Source organism: Panthera uncia, chromosome D4 (assembly GCF_023721935.1).
Source record: "Panthera uncia isolate 11264 chromosome D4, Puncia_PCG_1.0, whole genome shotgun sequence".
NCBI lineage: Eukaryota > Metazoa > Chordata > Mammalia > Carnivora > Felidae > Panthera > Panthera uncia.
Window position 1 is genome coordinate 9,069,368 of NC_064807.1, and position 19,945 is coordinate 9,089,312.

A 19,945-nucleotide genomic window follows, 5' to 3' on the forward strand; every position below is an offset into this window, starting at 1 on the left:
CACAGTAGGCAAGTGGGGGGAAGCACCAACACAAAAAGAATTTAAAATATGAGCCTGTAATCATTCCGGCTGCTTGGCAGGTGCTAAGTGTTAATCAGATTTAGAAATGACGGGCTGCAGCATACTGGTGGGATTTTAAGCAGCTCTCCTGCTCATCCCTACTTAGCATTTCACAGTATATGACATTCCACAGTGATTATAAATGAAGAAAACCCAAACTAAAATCCATTCCAACCACTCCAAGAACAAAAAGCCAATGTGAGGATTAGAGACAAACAAACCAGAAGGCAGGTTTGGCACACAGATCAGAGATCATTAGAAACAGCCTTCTTGGCAACGTAGAGACTCCCCCGGGGCGGGATCCCCTCCGGGAGGAAGCAGGGTGACCGGGGAGCCAGGGGCGCGCTGCTGGGTCCACAGGAGCACATTTCCTGGTGGAGAAAAAGCTCCCAGGCACCACTTTGCAATGTGGGTGCCCCCCATGGGCAGCGCACTGGAAGCTGACTACCTGCAAACAGGTCCCACAGATTTTTCAAGTACAAGAGCTCTGCACCAGAGATGCGGCTTTGGGGTTCCTGTGTTAACTACAAGAAAGCTTGGGTGAAAATACGGAACTGCTCCACTTCCTTCCCCCAACCACCAATACCACTACCATCCCACACATGTTGGATTTCAATGGTAGAAGCAATTTAATGTATTTATTTACATGATATACATTTATACACTTACATGTTACATAATGCATAGAACTATTCACCTAGATGACGTATTACATATTACACAGAAGTAAATGTGTATAAATATACGAATACATAAATACGCATATCTGCTGAAACCAACTTAGCTTGCTGATGAAGTTATACTTAGGGAAATGTTCCTTTTAATTTATTTTATGTAAGAACAAAGCGAGTAATTCAATGATTTTCGTTAGTTATTAAGTGACTGTTCTGTGCAAAGGACCATGCACCGAGGCAGAGAAGACGGATGAGGGGTGTGGAGGATGCATGCCTCCCTTCAGAAGTTTCCAGTCCAAGAGGAGACAAAAGGCATTCACACATACACGTGGTCTAAGAAGTGCTTCAAAGTATGTGGCATACATATAAATACTATAAACTTACTTAAAACGGTACTAGCACATATATGCAATTGTACCGAGCAGGTCTGCAGAAATACATCCATAGGCCACTTGGGCCACCTTGTACCATGCAAAACGCCCAATCATCCTACAGGATTTTGCAGGACAGCAACACCAGGAGATGGGAGAAACAGGGAGGGCTCTGAGGGCATGGGCAAAGATAGAGAAGGCAAGAGGGGAAATGAGTGGCCACCACAGTGGCGGGTGGGAGGGGTTGCATGACTGCAAGAGGACCCTGAGACCACCAGACCTTTTGGAAAGTCAACTAAACGCCAAAAGCATTTGAACAGTGGTTTAGTGGATTTTTTTTTTTTTTTTAACGAAAACTGGCAAAGGGGCTGAATTTTGCATCTGCGTTCAACCTAGATAAAACAGGAGCACGAGTGGGCAGCACAGGAGACTAGAAAGTCATGAAACTGTAGGAAGGGATTTGGATTTCCCTAGACCGCAGAACTGGAGGGTTCGGGCAGTGAAGCACACTTGTGCGGCTTTCCCAGGAAGCAGCAGAAGAGCCTCCCCACCACCCCCATCCACAGTGCCAGGGTTACAGAACTATTAATGACACAAAAAAATGTGCCAAGGAGCAAGGTGACAGAAAGCTAACGCGTGGACAGAGATCCAGGAAGGCGCTGAGCCGCAGCTTTGTGAGAAGCAACTCCGTGGAGCGAAAACCCGGAAGGGGTCTGATGCGCATGCTCAGGAAATCTACAGTGGCCTGGAGAGGAGGAGGGGCATAAAACGCACAACCGGAAACCGGGGAGACAGGTGTGAAAGGACTGTGATGTCAGGGGATTAGAAAGGTGTTGGATGGCGGGAGGAAATCAGTGTGGCATTAACACTGATTTATGAATATTCCAAAGTATGCATCTTCTCCGTGCAGACCGACAACAGTTTACTAGAACAAACTGAGTTGACATCTATGCCAAGTACGATGAAAACAACTCGGAACCTCGTGAAAATAGCATGGTCTTTGGAGAAACCATGACCTTACTACAGCCAGAACAGTGGTTCTCCAAGTGTGCTCCAGGGGCTCCTGCTGGGGAGATTTTCAGAGCATCCCCAAGGTCAAAACTATTCTCACAATATCACTAATTCACCTTTTACATCAGGTTGATACTTGAACCGGTGATGCAAAAGCAGCAGTGGGTACAGACTGCTGGCACCTTAATTCAAATCGAAAAGGGGACTATGGCAATGGGCAACGCAACCTTCACCCCCCACAATGGCAGCAAGCACAGTGCCCAGTATTAGAGTTTAGGGGAGGGGTGCCTGGGTGGTTCAGTTGGTTAAGTGTCTGGCTTCAGCTCAGGTCATGATCTCATGGTTCGTGGGTTGGAGCCCTTCATCGGGCTTTCTGCTGAGAGCTCAGAGCCTGGAGCCTGCTTCAGATTCTGTGTCGCTCCCTCTCTCTCTCTCTCTTGCTCTCTCTGCCCCTCCCCGACTAGGGCTCTCTCTCTTTTGAAAATAAATAAATTTTTTAAAAAATTAAAAAAAAAAAAGTTTACAGGAGCCGAGTCCAAGAAGTCTGACAACTTAAACCAAAATTTCCTGAGATATATTCCAAAAGACACTAATTTTATAGCATGTTAATAGGGGATATCAACATAAAATTTGGTGGTCAAAGAAATCTGGGGATTAGGAAGTTAAAGTTATTTCACTGCAGGATGCTGATGTGCAATCATAGGTCACACGTTTATTTTTGCAGAGTCGTGAATGCGCTCCTGCACAGCAGGGCTTACCAGGAGGGTCACTTCCAAGGTGCCCATATGTCTGCTTGGCTCAGGATAGTCCTGGGTTATGCCTGGTATTTATAGGAAGGGCTTCTATACACGCTCCTAAGCATCCAAATTTGCGATATTAAATTATGTAATAATCCTACTTACAGCTGATAGTATTGCCCATATTTATTTGACCACAGAACATTTTTTTTTTCTTTTTAAGGTACATCTCCTGAGACAAATGTTCCAAGAAACACACTTTGGGAAACACCAAAGTGGCAGGAGGTAGAAGACAGGAGCTGACCTTATTCCAACAGGTCAAATGCAACGTCTGTTATGTTTACAGTATACTTTTCACCAGAGCTCCCCATTTTATGGTGTCTTAAAAAAAAGCATAAATATAGTAGACAGTGGCTCCCAGAAGCTGAATCCATGGCATTAAACTCTAGCCACCACTGCAAGTTTTGAAAAAAATGTTTCATTTACTTCAAGACGAGGCACAGATGTTCCTTTACATACAGAATGTGGCTGGGTTTCCCATTGTGCAGAGACCCACAAGAAAACCGTTCCAAATGTTAAAGCCCATATTTCTTAAGACGCAATTCATCCGAAAATCATGGAAGAGAAAATGGGTATGCCCTAGTCAGGTGGCAAAATGGAAGTGCTCTGAAACAAAAATGGGAGGCACCACGGAAGAGAATCATCTTAACAATGGGACCCCAAATGCCTCCCCATCACCAAACTTCTTAAGCAATTGACACGCGCCTGTGCAAGACCCACTCCGACGAAAATTAGGTACAAGACTGTGACTTGCCAGGAGGGCACAGACCACACCCATTACCTGATAATGCTTCAGGGTCCCGTTGATGAGGAGGGCGGACTGCTTCTCCACCCTCTCCGAGATGGCATGGGCCACCGTGTAGTAGGACTGGGAGCCCCTGGCACTGTACTGCATGCTGTACTCATCATCCACGTCTTGCTTCGCTGTCCTGGGACAGAGAGTGGAGAATCATCCTCAGGTAATTTGGTGCCTGAATGGGGAGCCTAAAATAGCTGCAGTGAGTACGGTGTATCGATCACCTACTTCCTGTCTTCTAGTTCAAATACACGATCTGTAACCCTCACAGAATTAGCAAGGTAGACTGAGTACTGTCCATCCCCATTTTACGCTTGTGGGGAGCTGTAGGCTCACAGAGGTTAATTCATTTGTCTGGGCCACATAAAAAGTAGTGGAATCCGGGTCTGCGTGCAGGCCCGCTTGACCTCAAATGACCCATACGAGCATGAGCTTGCCCAGCAGCTGAGAGAGGGAGCAAAGGGATAGGAAAGACAGGCCGGTTTCAGCTTCCTATGTCTTGTTAACCAGCTGGTATTTTATTCCACAAGCAGTGAGGACCATCAAAGGTGGGGGTGGGGTTCTAGACCTTTGGTAAAGGAGGAATGGCAAACTGAGAAAACAAAGTTTCCTAATGTGGGGCCTATTTCCTATTTCTGGGTGTTTCCTTTAAAACTCATCCCTTTTATTATTTATTTGTTTTTTTAATAAAATTTATATTTATTTATTTCGAGGGAGACAGAGACAGTGCGCATGGGGGAGGGGCAGAGACAGGGAGAGAGAGAATCCCAAGCAGGCTGTCAGCACACAGCCTGATGCGGGCCTCAAACCCATGAAGCCATCAGAACACGACCTCAGCCAAAACCAAGAGTCGAATGCTCAACCGAATGAGCCACCCAGGTGCCCCGAAACCTCATCACTTTAAAATGTTGTATTTTGCAGGGCGCCTGGGTGGCTCAGTCAGCTAAGCGTCCGACCTCGGCTCAGGTCATGATCTCTCATTTCATGAGTTCAAGCCCCGCATCGGGCTCTGTGCTGACAGCTCAGAGCCTGGAGCCTGCTTCGGATTCTGTGTCTCCCCCTCTCTCTGCCCCTCCCCTGCTGTGCTCTCTTCTCTGTCTCTCAAAAAATGAATAAATGTTTAAATAATAAATAAATAAATAAACAAATAAACAAATAAATAAATAAATAAATGTTGTATTTTGCAGGGCACCTGGGTGGCTCAGTTGGTTAAGCATCTGACTTTGGCTCAGGTCATCTCATGGTTCATGGGTTGAGCCCCGCATTAGGCTCTGTGCTAACGATTCAGAGCCTGGAGCCTGTTTTGGAATCTGTGTCTCCCGCTCTCTCTGCACCTCCCTCACTCTCGCTCTGTCTCTCTCTCTCTCTCTCTCTCTCAAAAATAAAATAAATATTAAAAAAAATTTTTTAGATGTTGTATTTTGCACATTATTTCCTCCAAGGTTTCTCTTAATATTAGAGCTACACAAGCAAAGTGCCGACACAGAGGATGGCTGGGGTGAAGAATGGAGCCAGCAATTGAACACCGGGAGAAGAGGGCGCTGAGGGGTCCTGGGGTGCTGCGGAGACTGGGCAGGACGGGGGTTAACGGGGACTAGGAGGGAATGGCATTTCTCACAGGGTGGGGGGGGGGGCGGGCTCAGGGTGAGTGTCAAGGTGGGAAGAGCAGCCGAGCAGCCAGCTAGTAGGGCCGGTCTGATCAGTTCAGTCCTGGCACCGAAGGCCAAGGTCGGGGAGAAGCCCAGGAGTGATGCTGAGCTGCAGATGGGGATTTGGGAGGAAGGAAGGAGATGAGCCCCCAAAGCTCGGTGGGTGACCTCAGTCGCCACATTCATTTCACGTGGGGTGTGGGCGTAAGGTCGGTCGGCCTCCTTCCTTAAACAAAATTTTCTACAAGAAAATCCATAAAGCACAATCCTCCTGAAACACACTGACAAGGGAGAAAACTGAGCGATACACACTCAATGATCTGCTTGGCATCCTTCTCAGAAACCTCTTCACTGTTTGGATCCAGAAGTATTTTCTCTTCCGTGTCCTGCCGACTGGACTCCTCTTCTTCATCCTGGGGAGGGAACAAAGACACAGGAAAGAGTCCACTTTCGTGAGGGAACCTCGACGGTAGGCATTTTCTGAAAAGCGACTGGGTGGTACTCAACTTCACAGACAGAGGAAACACAATTAAGGGAGGAAGTAAATGTAATACTTACCTGAACCAGGCAATACGCCATTCCATTTCTGTTTAAATCATTGAATAAGAGAATAAGAGAAACCCTCTGAGGATCCCTTAGAACACTCACTCCCAAGAATGAATATGGAAAAGTCATGGCAGATGGGTATTTATCATTGTTTGGTTATCAGAGTCCTGCAGACCGTATCTTCTCTCACTTAGAAACATTCTAGAGCCTCCTCTCCAAAGCAAGACTTTAGAGGCTTGCTATGATCCTTCTCATAAAAATGCTCTCTGATAATGCCAGTCGTCCCCCATGCATTCAAGGTAGAGGGGCTGGAGCTTGTGAACACACTGCCTTCTGTGACTACTTCCTATCACATATTTCTGAATTTAGATTAAAACTGTCAATACCTTGGCAAAGGACTCACTATCTCCACCTCTCAACTGTGTACTATGATCTGCTGATGTGTTTGAAAGCTTTGCTATGTAGCCATTATGTGCACTATCAACCACTGGTGTTGAAGGCTCAGCCCTTTAGATAGTCCAGGAGAAATTCTTTAAAAGCAGGTTTCAAGAGAATAATGCTTTCCCACAACTCCTGCATGAAAACATATGAACTGACATATGTTCATATCATCATGTTAACATGATGTTAACACGGACAATCAAACCTAGGACAACAGATCATTGAGATGCTGGGGGTCCGGCGAGGAGGCAGTACAGGTCTTTCGTTTTCCAGGCAAGGGATGAAGTTCTTTGAGGGGAACATGACTCGCCATGAGTGGGAGACCCAAGATGAGGACTCAGGGTTTCTAGACCCCTGGGTCAGAGTTCACTCTATTCCCGGCTGCCTAGAGCTGTCTGCAGGGGTCAGTCTTGGGCTGATAGCTGGGGGTTCAGCAGCCTACTGTATCTCATCTCTGTCCCTCCCTGGTTCTCTTACTCAATGACAAGATGCTTCCAATGGGTCACTTATGGACACACTCATCCGAGTAAACAAGAAACATTTTTAAAATTGATTTTGTAAGCTTCAAAGGCCTTGGAACAAAAGTGGCCTATAAGAAATAAATAGCATGCAACCTAAAGCAGTTTAATGGGGTGCTTCTTTTTTTTTTAACATAACTTTTATTATTTTTCCTCAACATAACTTTTATTATTTTTTCCTCTTTGTAAAAGTTAACAAGTGTTCATGGTAGATTCCTTTGGGGAAAAAATGGGGGGGGGGCCACAAAACAGAAGAAAATGACAATTGTCTTAAAACTCTGGTGAGCTATATGACCCAGTCTGTGGATCTATGCCACAGCACTTTCTGAACTAACATTCTTCCAAGGCTGGCAAACAGAATTAATGACCACTCAATAACAATGCTCTCATAAAGGAGATAAAAGTCTTCTTTTAACCCTCCTATTTGTAATTATTAAGCATTTCGCAGTTGATCTAAAAAAAAAAAAAAAAAAAAACCTTTACTATTATTTCTTAAGTTCTGTTAAAAGTGTCCAAAATTACCATCTCAGGCTCTAGATGTCCTGACTGCTCCCTCCAAGAGACTGAGAAACATGCTTCTCCTTGGGTCATGGGTATATCCAAGGAATTCAAACCAGAATCATGTTTAAAGAGAAACCAAGAGGGTCAATAACCTCATTCAAACAAGCCCATGTTGCCCTTTCGTCTAAGTCTCCAGGTGTTTGACTGCAAATACACTCTAAGGCTTACAGGACTGCAGAAACCTTTAGGCGACTAAGTCTCAGTGCAAACCAGGTAAGGCAAGGCGCTGCCTTCCCAAAGGAAACCATCTCCAATTCTCCCCAAAAGACCGTTCTGTCCCCTCCAACATAATGTCAGCTTCTGTTTTCTTGGATTCATATAAATTTAGAATTCACCAAATTTCCCCATTGGCCACGAGCCCCCGAGAGGTCACTGTACCGTGGGGATTGTGCCATCACGGCTTTGGCTCATCCCTCAGCCCCAGGCGTCCCCCAAAGGCCAACACTGGAGGAAGACGCGACCGACAGACACGGGTGCCTCCCCCATTAATTTTCAAACCCATACACTCTAAACACAGGTGACTACATACCTCCTCCTCGTAATCAGAATCACTCTCTTCGCTGTCGGATCGGGGGGCGACTTCGTAACTACAGGAAAAGGAGTGGGAACGAGAGGGGGCTTAGTTTTTTAAACTATAAGACAATATGTACACCCGTGACCTAACTAGCATGTTCTATGCACAAATGACAGATGCAGGTGAAATAACTTTAACCAGATCGGTAAAGGTCATGCTGTTTTAGTTCTAAGATTGTAAAAGGAGCACAAAACTCTAAGAAGTCAAAGGAGGCCAGTACTTCTGCTTTATTGTTTTTTTGGCTTTTTTATTTGTTTGCTTGCTTCAATTTATTTTGAGAGAGAGAGAGAGAGAGAGGGAGAGAGCACGCAGGAGGGGCAGAGAGAGGGGGACAGAGGATCTGAAGCAGGCTCTGTGCTGACAGTAGACAGCTTGATGCGGGGCTCAAACTCACGAACTCTGAGATCATGACCTGAGCTGAAGTTGGACGCTCAACTGACTGAGCCTCCCAGGTGCCCCCTCCCCCAGTATTTCTGCTTTTAGGCCATACCCAGGATTCATCTCCAACCAGGCGTCCAGCTGACTTGCTTTGGGTGCTTCTGGTCCAAACAGGACCTTGCCAGTTTCTGTGTGAGTCACTTTGACAGGGAGGTCACTCATCTGACTGCTTTCATCTATGGGCTAGAAAGGAGAAAAAAAAAATACACATCACCGCTTGGTGTTCACACAGCCTCCCAATTCTGTGCTGGGCATTTCTCAGCCTTTTGGCTGCCCAGCATCTGAACCCTTTTTCTGTGAATGGAAAGTTCACCACCTATGGAATCCTGGCAGGAAGTGGAATACCACCTCCTACTGAAGAAGCTGAAAACACCAGCCTCTCTTACAGCAAGGCTACCAGCACAAGACCTCAGCTCCATCCACCGGACACACTCACCAAGGCTCTGTATAGGGACCCAGAAGGCTGGGGAAGCCGGCAGAAACAGGCATGCTGGAGGGAGGGCAGAGCACAGCAAGTGGCCTTGTGGAGCTCCTGCCCGACTCCCAGCGTCAGCCATAGGTCTCGTTGTCGAGCTGTTCAGCTCAACGCTGGCTGTAGCCTTGAGGCATGTTCTCCGGGCTTTCTTGGAGATCCAATGAATTACCCAATATCCCATTAACATATTCTCTTCTCACTTAAATCTGGCAGGGTTGATTTTTGCCATTTGCAACTCAGAACCCTCAACCCCCAGATAATACTTCCCCAGATAACAACTATTGCAAAGTCATGGTTTCTGAGAAAACAGGAACAGAGAAAGGTACTGTCACCTCATGAGGGGCCAGTCTAAGCTTCTGCAGAACCAAATGGCCTGGCATCTAATGCAGCCATGGGTGCTAGGAGTAGGATTTTAAAGCAAAAAGCTCTGCTCATCTGAAACCTGGCGAACGGGCCAAGACTCAGCTGAAGTTCATTATTAGGCTCTCAATGAAAAATGGCTTGCTCAGAACATTAGGAGAAAAAAATGAAATTGCAGAGGCTGCATTCAACCTACTTCAGAGAACAAATTTTTTTAAGAGGCGTGAAAATGGAGTAATCCTATGCAAATGCGTGCAACTCATTACAGGGTGACGTCACCTCTAGGAGCAGACCCCCAGGCCAGACATTGTTGGTTTGGAAATGCTTGATGTTTTAGGAGTCCTCAAGTTATCTATCTCCTTAAAGGTAATAAAATTCAATATTTAGAGAACTTATCAATTCCAAAGGATTTTTCCTAAATTGTTCTTAATTGAAGTTAAATATAAATGGTAGGAAAAACAGTATACAGTAGCTTATCTTACGTATCTTTATAATAAATGACCAGAGGGGCGCCTGGGTGGCTCAGTTGGTTGAGCCTCCGACTTTGGCTCAGGTCAGGATCTCACGGTTTGTGGGTTTGAGCCCCGCGTTGGGTTCTGTGCTGACAGCTCAAAGCCTGGAGCCTGCTTTGGATTCTGTGTCTCCCTCTCTCTCTGCCCCTCCCCCACGTGTGTTCTGTCTCTCTCGAAAATAAACATTTAAAAAAATTTTTTTAAAAATGACCAGAAAAAAAAAGTTCTTTCTCCCTTCTCCTTTAAGAAAACACTGTAAGAATAAAAAACAATATGTTATGATTATCAACCAAAATAAGCTTTAAAAAAAGAAAAGGATTACTCCAAACTGTCTTTTTTGTTTTTCTTTTATGTGTGCTAAAGCGATGCATGTGAACACCATTACTTTGCACGCACGACGTTTCTTTCTCTTTAATGTGAAAGGTCATCTACACACCCATGTGATCAAGACCTACCAGTCGCTATCGCCTCCCTTGGAAAAGTCAGCTTACGTTACCTTGAACTATTATAATATAGCTTTTTCATTCTTATGTCATGCCTCAAAGAATATTGGGAATCACCGTAGCTGGAATTAGATCTTTGGCAAAAAGCACTGAATGAGCACAGCAGAGTGTAAGAACATGATTTCAAAACAAACTGAGCAAGATGTCCACTTTGCCAACTTGAGCAAACAGAATGCACATGTGTCGAGATTAAAAGAAAAAAAAAGGTGCATGTCACAAGCCCAAGAGCAGTGGCTAATTTTCCCAAGAGATGATAAGAGGTAAGAGCATTGTCCCGCTAACACGTTAAATCTCTCCCTGTGTGCTTGTTAGTTACAGACCCTTGTGAGGCATGCTCAGGTAAGGCTGGGGGCTATTACAAATCAGAGTGGTTTCTAAGTGCTCCAATATATGGTATTCTTCCCCTAGAATGGCCCACTGAGAGGGCCTTACACGTTAGACTCTTAACCCCATCCTTTCTTTCCCTGTGATAGATTACAGTGGTTAAGCCACATTTACTGTTCAAGAAGTTTCTGCGCAGAATAGTGGTTTCAACCTTTTTCTCTGGATCCAGGATGTTCACATTCAGAGTACGCCTCCCATGTACAGTGATTCTAGAAGGGTTCCCCAAGCAGGTTTATCAGAATCCATGAGAGAAGACAGTTTGAAACATACTCCCTCCCATTCGGCTGTGGAGAGCGGTATGTATACCTCCTCATGTGAATCACTGGCAGAGAACTTTGAGTTTTCGGAGAAAAAAAAGTCCAATAAATAAGTAATTGTGTTCTCATGATTCAGGAGAATTTTCAAAATCCTAGGAAATAACATTTAGGAATGTGCTGATGACTCCACACATAGAAGCCCTATCATAAACCTACACGCAATGTCAAAAAATAAGTTAACCAAATATGTAAATTGTTTATGGAGTTTCATAATTTCAAATTAGTAATACACTAAGGAAACTGGGTCATATTTTATGTTTCTGTATCATTTACTGGGGAAATGCAATTATACAATCACTTAAGGTTCTTACACACATGCTATACATTCATAAACATATAGGTACACAGAAGATTCCAGAAGGTACACAAGAAACTTCGTCTGAGACGGAAGATGCCTTTCCAGTATATCCCTTTTATGCTATTCTAATTTTCAACTATGCTAATGTACTACTATTTTTACTTAGAAATGAATAGCTGAGTAAAAATAACGTTGGTATTCACAGAAAATGGTGCCGTAGGGCATGGTGGGGACTCACGGAGCAGAACAGAGCAGAAATGGGTGCAAAACGCCTCACCTCTCCGTCTGGTCCCAGGGCAGACTCTCCACCCTCGGCAATCTCTTCGGCCTTCTGCAAAGCAAGGTCAAGATGTCAGGTGTACGTGAATCAAGAAGAAGGTTACAAGAAGAACTTTGTGGCAACGCTGTGGTATAAAAAAGCACTTCATCGCCACTCATCATCATCCAACAAAGCTTACGTGTTAATGCCTTTCATTTGTATTTCTCTTCGCTGTCTGAGACAAGGTGTGTCTTTCACGGGCAACTTGCGGGGAGTTACTGAAAGCCATGTATGATTCAAGGCTGGCACACACCAAAGATTTGTGGGTCGAGTCTTCCAGGACCCAAAATGCTGAAGGTATGAGAACATCAGGGCTGAGGTCAGCACGTGGAATGTCCTTCCCCTGTTTGGCACTGGGAAGACAAATCCTGATGTAACTGGCTCCACATTCCTTGGCAAGGTTTCTAAAAACGTCCATCACGAATAAACTCGGAACCGCTCTTGGGTCATAAAAACACAGAATTGTACAACAATCCTGTGAGCTCTCTGGATGTTTTCCATTCAACCTAATCGGCTTTTCATAATACACAGTATTTCTATGGTGGGTACTAGGAGCAAATGTGATACAGATACTGTGATCTCATGACAAATTCCGTCACCTGCCATTTCTTAAATATTTCAATATCTTAGTCCATTAACCTCCATGTGCCTCAAAGACAGCCTAAATGAAAAGCGAGGATTATGTCACATTTGGGGCATACCCGAGAGAGTCTCATCTGCAATAAACACAGAAGAGTCTCAAATTTCTTACATTTATAACAACCTCTTTGACAAGGGAAATCTTTTCCATCACCTTTTCAGAATCCTTATTTGAAAGTTATTGCTGGAAAGCTATACTCTTCGTGTGTGAGGAAAAAAAACCCAAAAAACAACTTTAGTCATTTCCTTTATCAAGACATTTAAGAAAATGAGCTTTCCTCCCCTGGGCTCTTTAGTTAATTAAAAATATATATAATGATACAGAATCGATATTAACTCTACTCTGTTTACTTAAGGCATTGATTATATAATACATTTTTGCTTTCCATGAAAATAACTCAATTGTCTCTTGACAAAACAGCTTTGAGAGGCAATGTTCAAAATCCAACCCTTTGTCCATACTGAAGAAATGCAGATCCCATAAACGTTTGAAATTTTGGGGAAGTTCTTTCAAAATTGTCTTACAAGGAATACATGTACGTAGGTATGCCAAAGCAAAGGGCATGAAAAAAAAAAATGCAGTGCTTCTACCAAAGAGCAGGAAATAAAATGCTCCCTTTGGTTATGATTTCCCAAGAATTTAATATTCTATGTATGCTGCCCCAACGTGAAAAACATTTACACTCCAAAGGAGTGATGAGCGTCAAAAAAGACACCAGGCTCTATATCTTGGCGAAGGATATAGAGAACAATGGCAGAAAAGCCCAGAAAAAAAACCTCCCATGTGACCAGCCCCTAAGAGTTCCAATTTTGGAATTCTCGGGCACTACACTCAGGCGACTGTTTTAATTAATGGGAGAAAGTCAATTAATCCCACCATTCTTTCCATACAAATCAGAAATAAGCTACAAATTTGGCCAACAAAGAAAATCAAATGAGACAATGAATAAGCCAATTTCCAATATCTAGTGAGTGGAACTGGATCACCATTTCAATGAATAGTACATTAAAAAGCTTGAAGGACCATAAATAATAGAATCAAAACCATTCTAAAGGATACTCTTCTATGAATATGCTTTGACTAGCTAGAGTGTTATCTAAAAACTGCCTCACAATCAGGCCCGTCCTTTATTTTAAATCCTCTAAACTCATTTTAAAAATAATATCGAATTCAAGAGGCAATGTAAGATTAGATTTAAAAAATTTGGTTCTGGAATTAGACCACCAGTGTTTGAATCCCCAGCTCTGTCACTAAGAACAAGAGATCTGAGCTATGTGATCTTGAGCAAATCTCCGTCGTGCTTCCCTCTTCTGTAAAAAAGGGACAGTAACAGTCCCTCCCTCATGGGGCTGAAGCAGGAAAGGATCGCTATTTCAGTACGTACAATCCAGTGTTCCATTATATACTGTTATATACATATATACTCCTAGCATCAACCTCCACAACGCACAAGTTTCAATGACTGTCTGAAGACTATTCCTTTATGTCTGTGACACTGGTTATAGCACTGCCTAAAACTGCTTCATAAGGTTCATCCCATGAATTCAGGGATTTCTGTCTGTTTTGTCACACGTATATCCCCACACTGACAAGGGGTCTTGGCACGTAAAAGGTACTAAGTAAATATTTGGTGAAGGAAGGAAGGAAGGAAGGAAGGAAGGAAGGAAGGAAGGAAGGGAAGCACCAAAATTAATAATAATAAAGAAGCATCCACTTAGCACACACTCAATGAATCATCATTATTGTAATTACATGCCAATGTATTTGCAAACCATAAAATTAGGTAAGAACACACACGCAATTCCTCACAGAACTGGCACGCCCTGAATTTATACCCAATCCTGCTGCTATTACACAAGGTGGAAGCCAGGTGGCAGTCTACTCTATGGCAAGAGACAACACATTCTCCCATCATGCTTTGGATTCTTTCAGTTTGATGATCTCTGGATCTCCCATGACACTGGTGCTTTATCTTGGCCACCCACCCCCCACAAAAATAAATAAGTAAATAAATAATCCCACAAAACATCCCTTTTCTTGGTTCAATGTTAACTCCAAACAGATTGCTCTTGGTGCTACCATGGTCTCCCACCAGTTGAGGAACCTTCATATACAGTTATCTCCATCACATGATTACAAACACATCCTACATTACCAGCTGATGCCTGAGCTTTTTTTTCTCCATCGATTAAAAACAAAACAAAACAAAACAATCCTACAAAAAAACTACAAAAAAAACTACAACACTGTAGTTCATCCATTAATCAGGACTAAAAGGACCCTGTCTTGGCTTCTTCCAACCTGCAAAACATTGGGGACAAATTATGCTTGCTGGAGGGAGGAAGGAGTGTAATTCACCTAGTGATGGAAGGGGATACGGAACAAATTACTCACAACTAAAAACAGTGTGGCTTCCCAATGCCCAAGGCCAATGGCAATTTGGAAATTCCACTTAGGAATGTTCACCAAGCTGTGTGCACTGCTACCTGTTTTCCTTGCAGAAGCTATGTGAGATAACTGGCAATGGGTGCAAAGAGGCCAAGGAATCCCTACATGTGAAAATCCTGTGTAAGCCCGCACCCAGGAAAATAAACTTCAGCGGGGCACTTCCTTCACAGCACTACCCCAACACAGGCCACGAACGGCCTCGATCTGTAAAGAAACGGTGTTCTACCAAATATTTCACAATTTTACAATTTGTATGATGAAGCGAATGCATTTTATCCCCCAGCAGGTGTTGTTACACTATGCTAAAACAACATTCAAGAGCGTTGGCATCGTACAGACTCATTCTGTTTCAGCGGAAACCTAAGCTTTCAGAAACCACTTGGGTTATTTTTACTGTCATTTAAGTGGACCTTTGAGCATTAAGATAGGTGATCAAGCAATAAAAAATACCCAAGAATATCAAATGAACAGGCAACTGCACATTACTGTGCTTGTACTCTGCAGAGAAAACCAACTCCAACATTTTTGACTCAAGTAACTGGTCAATCCAGTTCAGCAGGACTCTGATCCAAACTTCAGTTTTCACCCATTTTGATACTGAGCTAATCAAATTAATCTAATCACGCTGGCATTGCATTCACCTACCTTGACCACAATCCCTACACTCAGATGCCCAGAATTTCTTAGAACTTTTCTTTGACCTGTGAAATTGTCCTCGTGGGGGTACATCATCATCTTGGGGGGAGGGGGGAGAAACAGGAGAGACAGAAGAATTGAGAAGAAGTGGAGAGCGGCTTGAATTTAAAACAAGTGTCTCAACAATATTACTATACTTTTGCATCTGATGCCTCTTTTCACCAAAAACTATACCAACAGGTTTTTCTGATTTGTTGATATCTAAAAAGGATGAAAACACATTTCCTCTTACCATACTGACCAATGTGGTATGCTGTGCCAGAAACACTCCCCCTCCAATATGTCACGGTCCTGAGATTTACTCCTAACAGTGTCTTCTGAGAAAGAGAATTAAAGAACTTCTGGAAGGAAAACTGAACACTACGATGGAAAAGGTACTTGACCCAACAGTGCCCCATGGGATTTGGACGGTTCTTATTAGCATCTTGAGTTTCCAAGAAATGTCACAAATTAATAGCAAGGGTGTAGTTCTGTTGGTATACACGCCATCGAAAGACTTTGGAAGAGGGAATTAAATATTTATTTTTGGCCTGAAGTCAACAGCTCGGGAAGCTGAGCCTGTGAAATGACCACGTGTCTTGACAGTAGGTTGGGTGAGGGAGGTTGGGGATGGCTGGCATGGGCTCCTGACCACAGCTGAAGGAAGAACTCTAAAGCCCTGCAAGGGCCACCTTATTACCACCAGGAACCACCGTAAATTAGAGGCTTTATGATTAAAAAATTCTCTTTGTAGGAGCTAGGGAGAGAGAGATAGGCAGGGTCCACCACAAAGAATAAATCTTCACTTCCTACTACATGCCTCAACAGGCAAAGAACCTGTCACTGTCCCAAAAGACATCTTACCTAATTGCTCCTAACTAAAATACATACATACATACATACATACATACATAAAGTAGCCAGTTATTCTCTCGATATCACAGAGAACATACAGCATGGGGAAAGAGAAGATTTTATTTAAAAAAAAAAAACAACTATAACCACATTTCAACAATTACTATCCTACATTTATACTGCAAAATTGTTTCATAAAATAATTAATACTAACTGAGCACTTACTCTGTGCCAGGGTATACTCTAAATGCTTTTTTTTAAGTTTACTTATTTATTTTGAGACAGAGAGAGAGAGAGAGAACAGGGGAGGGGCAGAAAGAGAGGGAGAGACGGAGAAAGAGAGAGAAAGAGACAGAGAATCCCAAGCAGGCTCTGTGCTGTCAGGGCAGAGCCCAACACAGGGTTCAATCTCACAAACTCTGAGATCATGATCTGAACAGAAATCAAGAGTCGGACACTCGGCCAACTGAGCTGCCCGGGGCCCCACTAAATGCTTTAGATACACTTTACCATGTAATCCTATCACCTTCTTACAGATCCAGAGACTGAAGCACGAGGTAATAGGTCTTTTAATGAAATACTCTATAAGGGAATGAAAGCAAATTTGTACGAAATTTAAAAGTCTGCAGACTAATGTGATTTATTAGACAGTGGCTCAATTTTCTACTCTAGTATGCTCAATCCTACTTGTACACACCCTGGTGGCCTTATGTAGCCCCATGCCCTTTTATACCTTGTAGTCACCCAGCAGATGTTAAGAGAACGATCATGGCAGGGGACAGAGACCTCAAGGTCATGCAGAGTGCACATCAGAGTACATTAATCTTGTCACACTGCAAAGACTGGTTTCACATAATTAGATATTTCCATACTTTACAAATTATGCCTCCTCTAACACCTAGGTAGATACATGTATTTCGTTTCCTATTCCTCCACCTCAAGGGCATTCATGGAAGACCAGACCCACAGGGAGAAGCTCCAGAATGATTTATAAATGTTATACGTCACAGCAGCAGCTCTGATGGTGAGAAGAGAGAAGCAAACATGGTCAAGGCAGGTTAAAGAAAACCCACTCTCCTGTTTACCAACAGCAAGGAAACACAATAAACTCCACCAGAAAGAGAGAGAACTTCTCTGTTACATTGGGGCAATTAAAAAAAAAAAATCGATCCCTTTCCATTTAAGTTACAAGGTCAACCACACTCATCTACAAGAGTGTAGATACAGTCAGCTGTAGCCGAGTGGTCCTATACCTGTTGCTATAGCACAATGTTCTTGGTCCACTGGGTAAAGAAGGCTTTCTCAAAATAAAGGCTTATTGATGCCTTACTTCATTAAAAACAAACAAACGAACAAACCAACTGCAGACAGGTACAGCATAATACTGTTCTTTGGAAAAATGCTTTCTCAAAGGGTCAGCGCAGAACTTTTAAGCTTCAGGACACAGCCTTCCTCCCCAGCAGAGAAGCTGGAAGGAGCCATCTCAATCATTCACTCTAATGGAGGGAAGAAGAACTGCAGATAATCCAAACTGTCAAATAATCAGCTTTTGAAAGCATCCATTTGCTTTGCACTTGAATAAAGGTGCATCGGCAATTGTGTAACTTGCTTTGAAAGAAGTCTCAAAGCCCCAGGAAAGAGACAGGTTTCAGGAAGGAGCCTGGTTTCTTTGTTTCCTCCATTATCCCATTTGTCCCAGCAAGATGGCCCCGGAAGGAAATACAGCAGGTCCTCCCCAGTCCTGCTGAGGGCAGGGTGTGCTCAAATGCTGGGGATCCTGACAGAGCACCGGGAAGGAGGCAGAGGGCTGATGATCAACTAATGGTTCTGCACATTCAATCATGTGAGATAACCAGCCAGAGCCACCCAGAGATTCCCACCAGGCAGACAGGAGGGAGTTGCTTTGGTATCCATTATTCTTTTGCCAGGAAACCAGTCCCCGCCCCCAATTTGACTCCTGGGGCTTCCTTTTCCGCATTCATCGTGGTTTATCATTATGTACCTGGTTGCATATTTGATTAATGTCTACCTGCCTCTCGCTCTCTGATGGAACTGAGAAGGCACGTGTGCTTCTCCTGGCCATCGCCTTCTTTCTCCCCCAACGTGTAGCCCGCTGCCTAGCTTCAGTTGATACTCGTCAAACAAATAGATAAAAGAGAAAAGAATAAATGCTATCAGCAAAACTGAAGCTAAGAGTTTGGAAGTAGAGAGCCAATCTATAGATCATGCAAAGTTGGCAGCATCGTGAAAAATAGTGTGACAGGTTCCCGCTCTATACAGATTAACACAAAAATAAAGGCATAATCCCCATCACTCAGTTAGAGATCTTTCTTTGCCTACGATGATATAACAATCTAATACCATGGCAGGAATCCATTAATTATAAGCCAGAAGCTCAATTCGGGGACCCTTCAGCTTTTACATCACACACACACCAAGTAGAATTTGAATTTTACTGCTACGAACACCAACAGTGACCTTTACCTGGCCACTTCTGCAAAACACAGCTCCGGACTAGGAAAAACGAAAACTGCCGTTTCACGGGGTCCCCTTGTGGAATGTTACAGAATTCTTTCTACCTGTTTGCCCATGTGCCTTTCTCTGACTCTAAAAGCGTCTTTTGAAGTCAGAAACTGGGAGCTGGCATTCTGCAGAGTCTATAATGCCACCTTGACAAGAAAATGAGGGATCGCTCACCGACGAAATGTCTAAATCGAAGCCCTGAGTCATTGCGCACTCTTCACAATGCGGGAAGCTATCTTCTACTAAAGAAGTCAGGTGCAAGAAGGCACCTTCTCAATCATTTATTTCTCCTCCTTAATTATGAAGCAGGGATGGGAATTCAGGAGCCATGAAATTAATTATTTTTTGAAAAACATTGCGTTCAATTATTCAGTGCACAGAATAAATGATTAAATGGCACCAATCTTCAATCCTCACAGCCCTGGCCGAGACTTCCTGTTTCTTGCTGGTGTGTGTGTCCAGGCCAATCAGGGTGTGCCGTGAAAACAAAACATGAACCAAGAACCAAATCACCAGACCACTCAGGATTCAGAGAGGATCTGTATTCACAGGTCTACACTGGCAGGTTGCCCTTGAATCAAGATACAATATCTGCAGGGCAGAAATTCTAAATCTTACTCTTCACTTTCTGTGCAATATAACTAGGTTATATTGTACATAAAACTATTTACTGTTCTCTGTAATAACCTAAAACCCTGCCTTAGACACTCACCTTACTGTGACACCAGGGCAGCTGAACTGAATGAAGGAACCACTTTGACACTGTCTCCCGTTCAAATAAACAGACTGAAATCTGTTTCGAAAGTACCCCAAGGCCATCTCTTAACATCTTTCTCAGGCTCTTTCCATCTGTACTCTGCATTCCTTCTTAATTTCCATCGCCCTACCACACTGGCATTAAACTTAAGCAAATACTTCTGTGCCCTCACATCTTTCCCTTTTTTACTGACCGTATACACTTGATATTTCAACACTGTACGGGATCGTGAAAGTATGGACAGAACCGTTACAGTTTGGAACATCCTACTGGCTACACCCTCATCTCCGACCTGTGGTCTGGTGTGCCTCATCACCTCTTTGACACCGTGCCTGTTTTGGGTAAGCATTTTCTGCAACTCAAATATCTGAGTCTTCCACTAGGGCAGTAACGAGTAAATATATATATATATATATATATATATATATATATACACACACACC

General features: G+C 43.4%; 1 protein-coding gene across 4 annotated transcripts in view; it reads right to left on the reverse strand.

Moving 5' to 3' along the window:
• The window catches only part of SMARCA2 (SWI/SNF related, matrix associated, actin dependent regulator of chromatin, subfamily a, member 2), a 179,803-nt gene that overhangs the window by 113,167 nt on the left and 46,691 nt on the right, over window positions 1-19,945 (reverse strand). For all 4 annotated transcript variants that reach the window (XM_049645039.1, XM_049644919.1, XM_049644933.1 and 1 more), the window contains exons 10-14: window positions 11,563-11,616; window positions 8,489-8,619; window positions 7,954-8,011; window positions 5,671-5,771; window positions 3,695-3,842 (exon numbers count right to left, since the gene is read on the reverse strand). In XM_049645039.1, coding sequence (XP_049500996.1) covers window positions 3,695-3,842; window positions 5,671-5,771; window positions 7,954-8,011; window positions 8,489-8,619; window positions 11,563-11,616 — 492 coding nt within the window. The remainder of the gene's footprint in view (window positions 1-3,694; window positions 3,843-5,670; window positions 5,772-7,953; window positions 8,012-8,488; window positions 8,620-11,562; window positions 11,617-19,945) is intronic.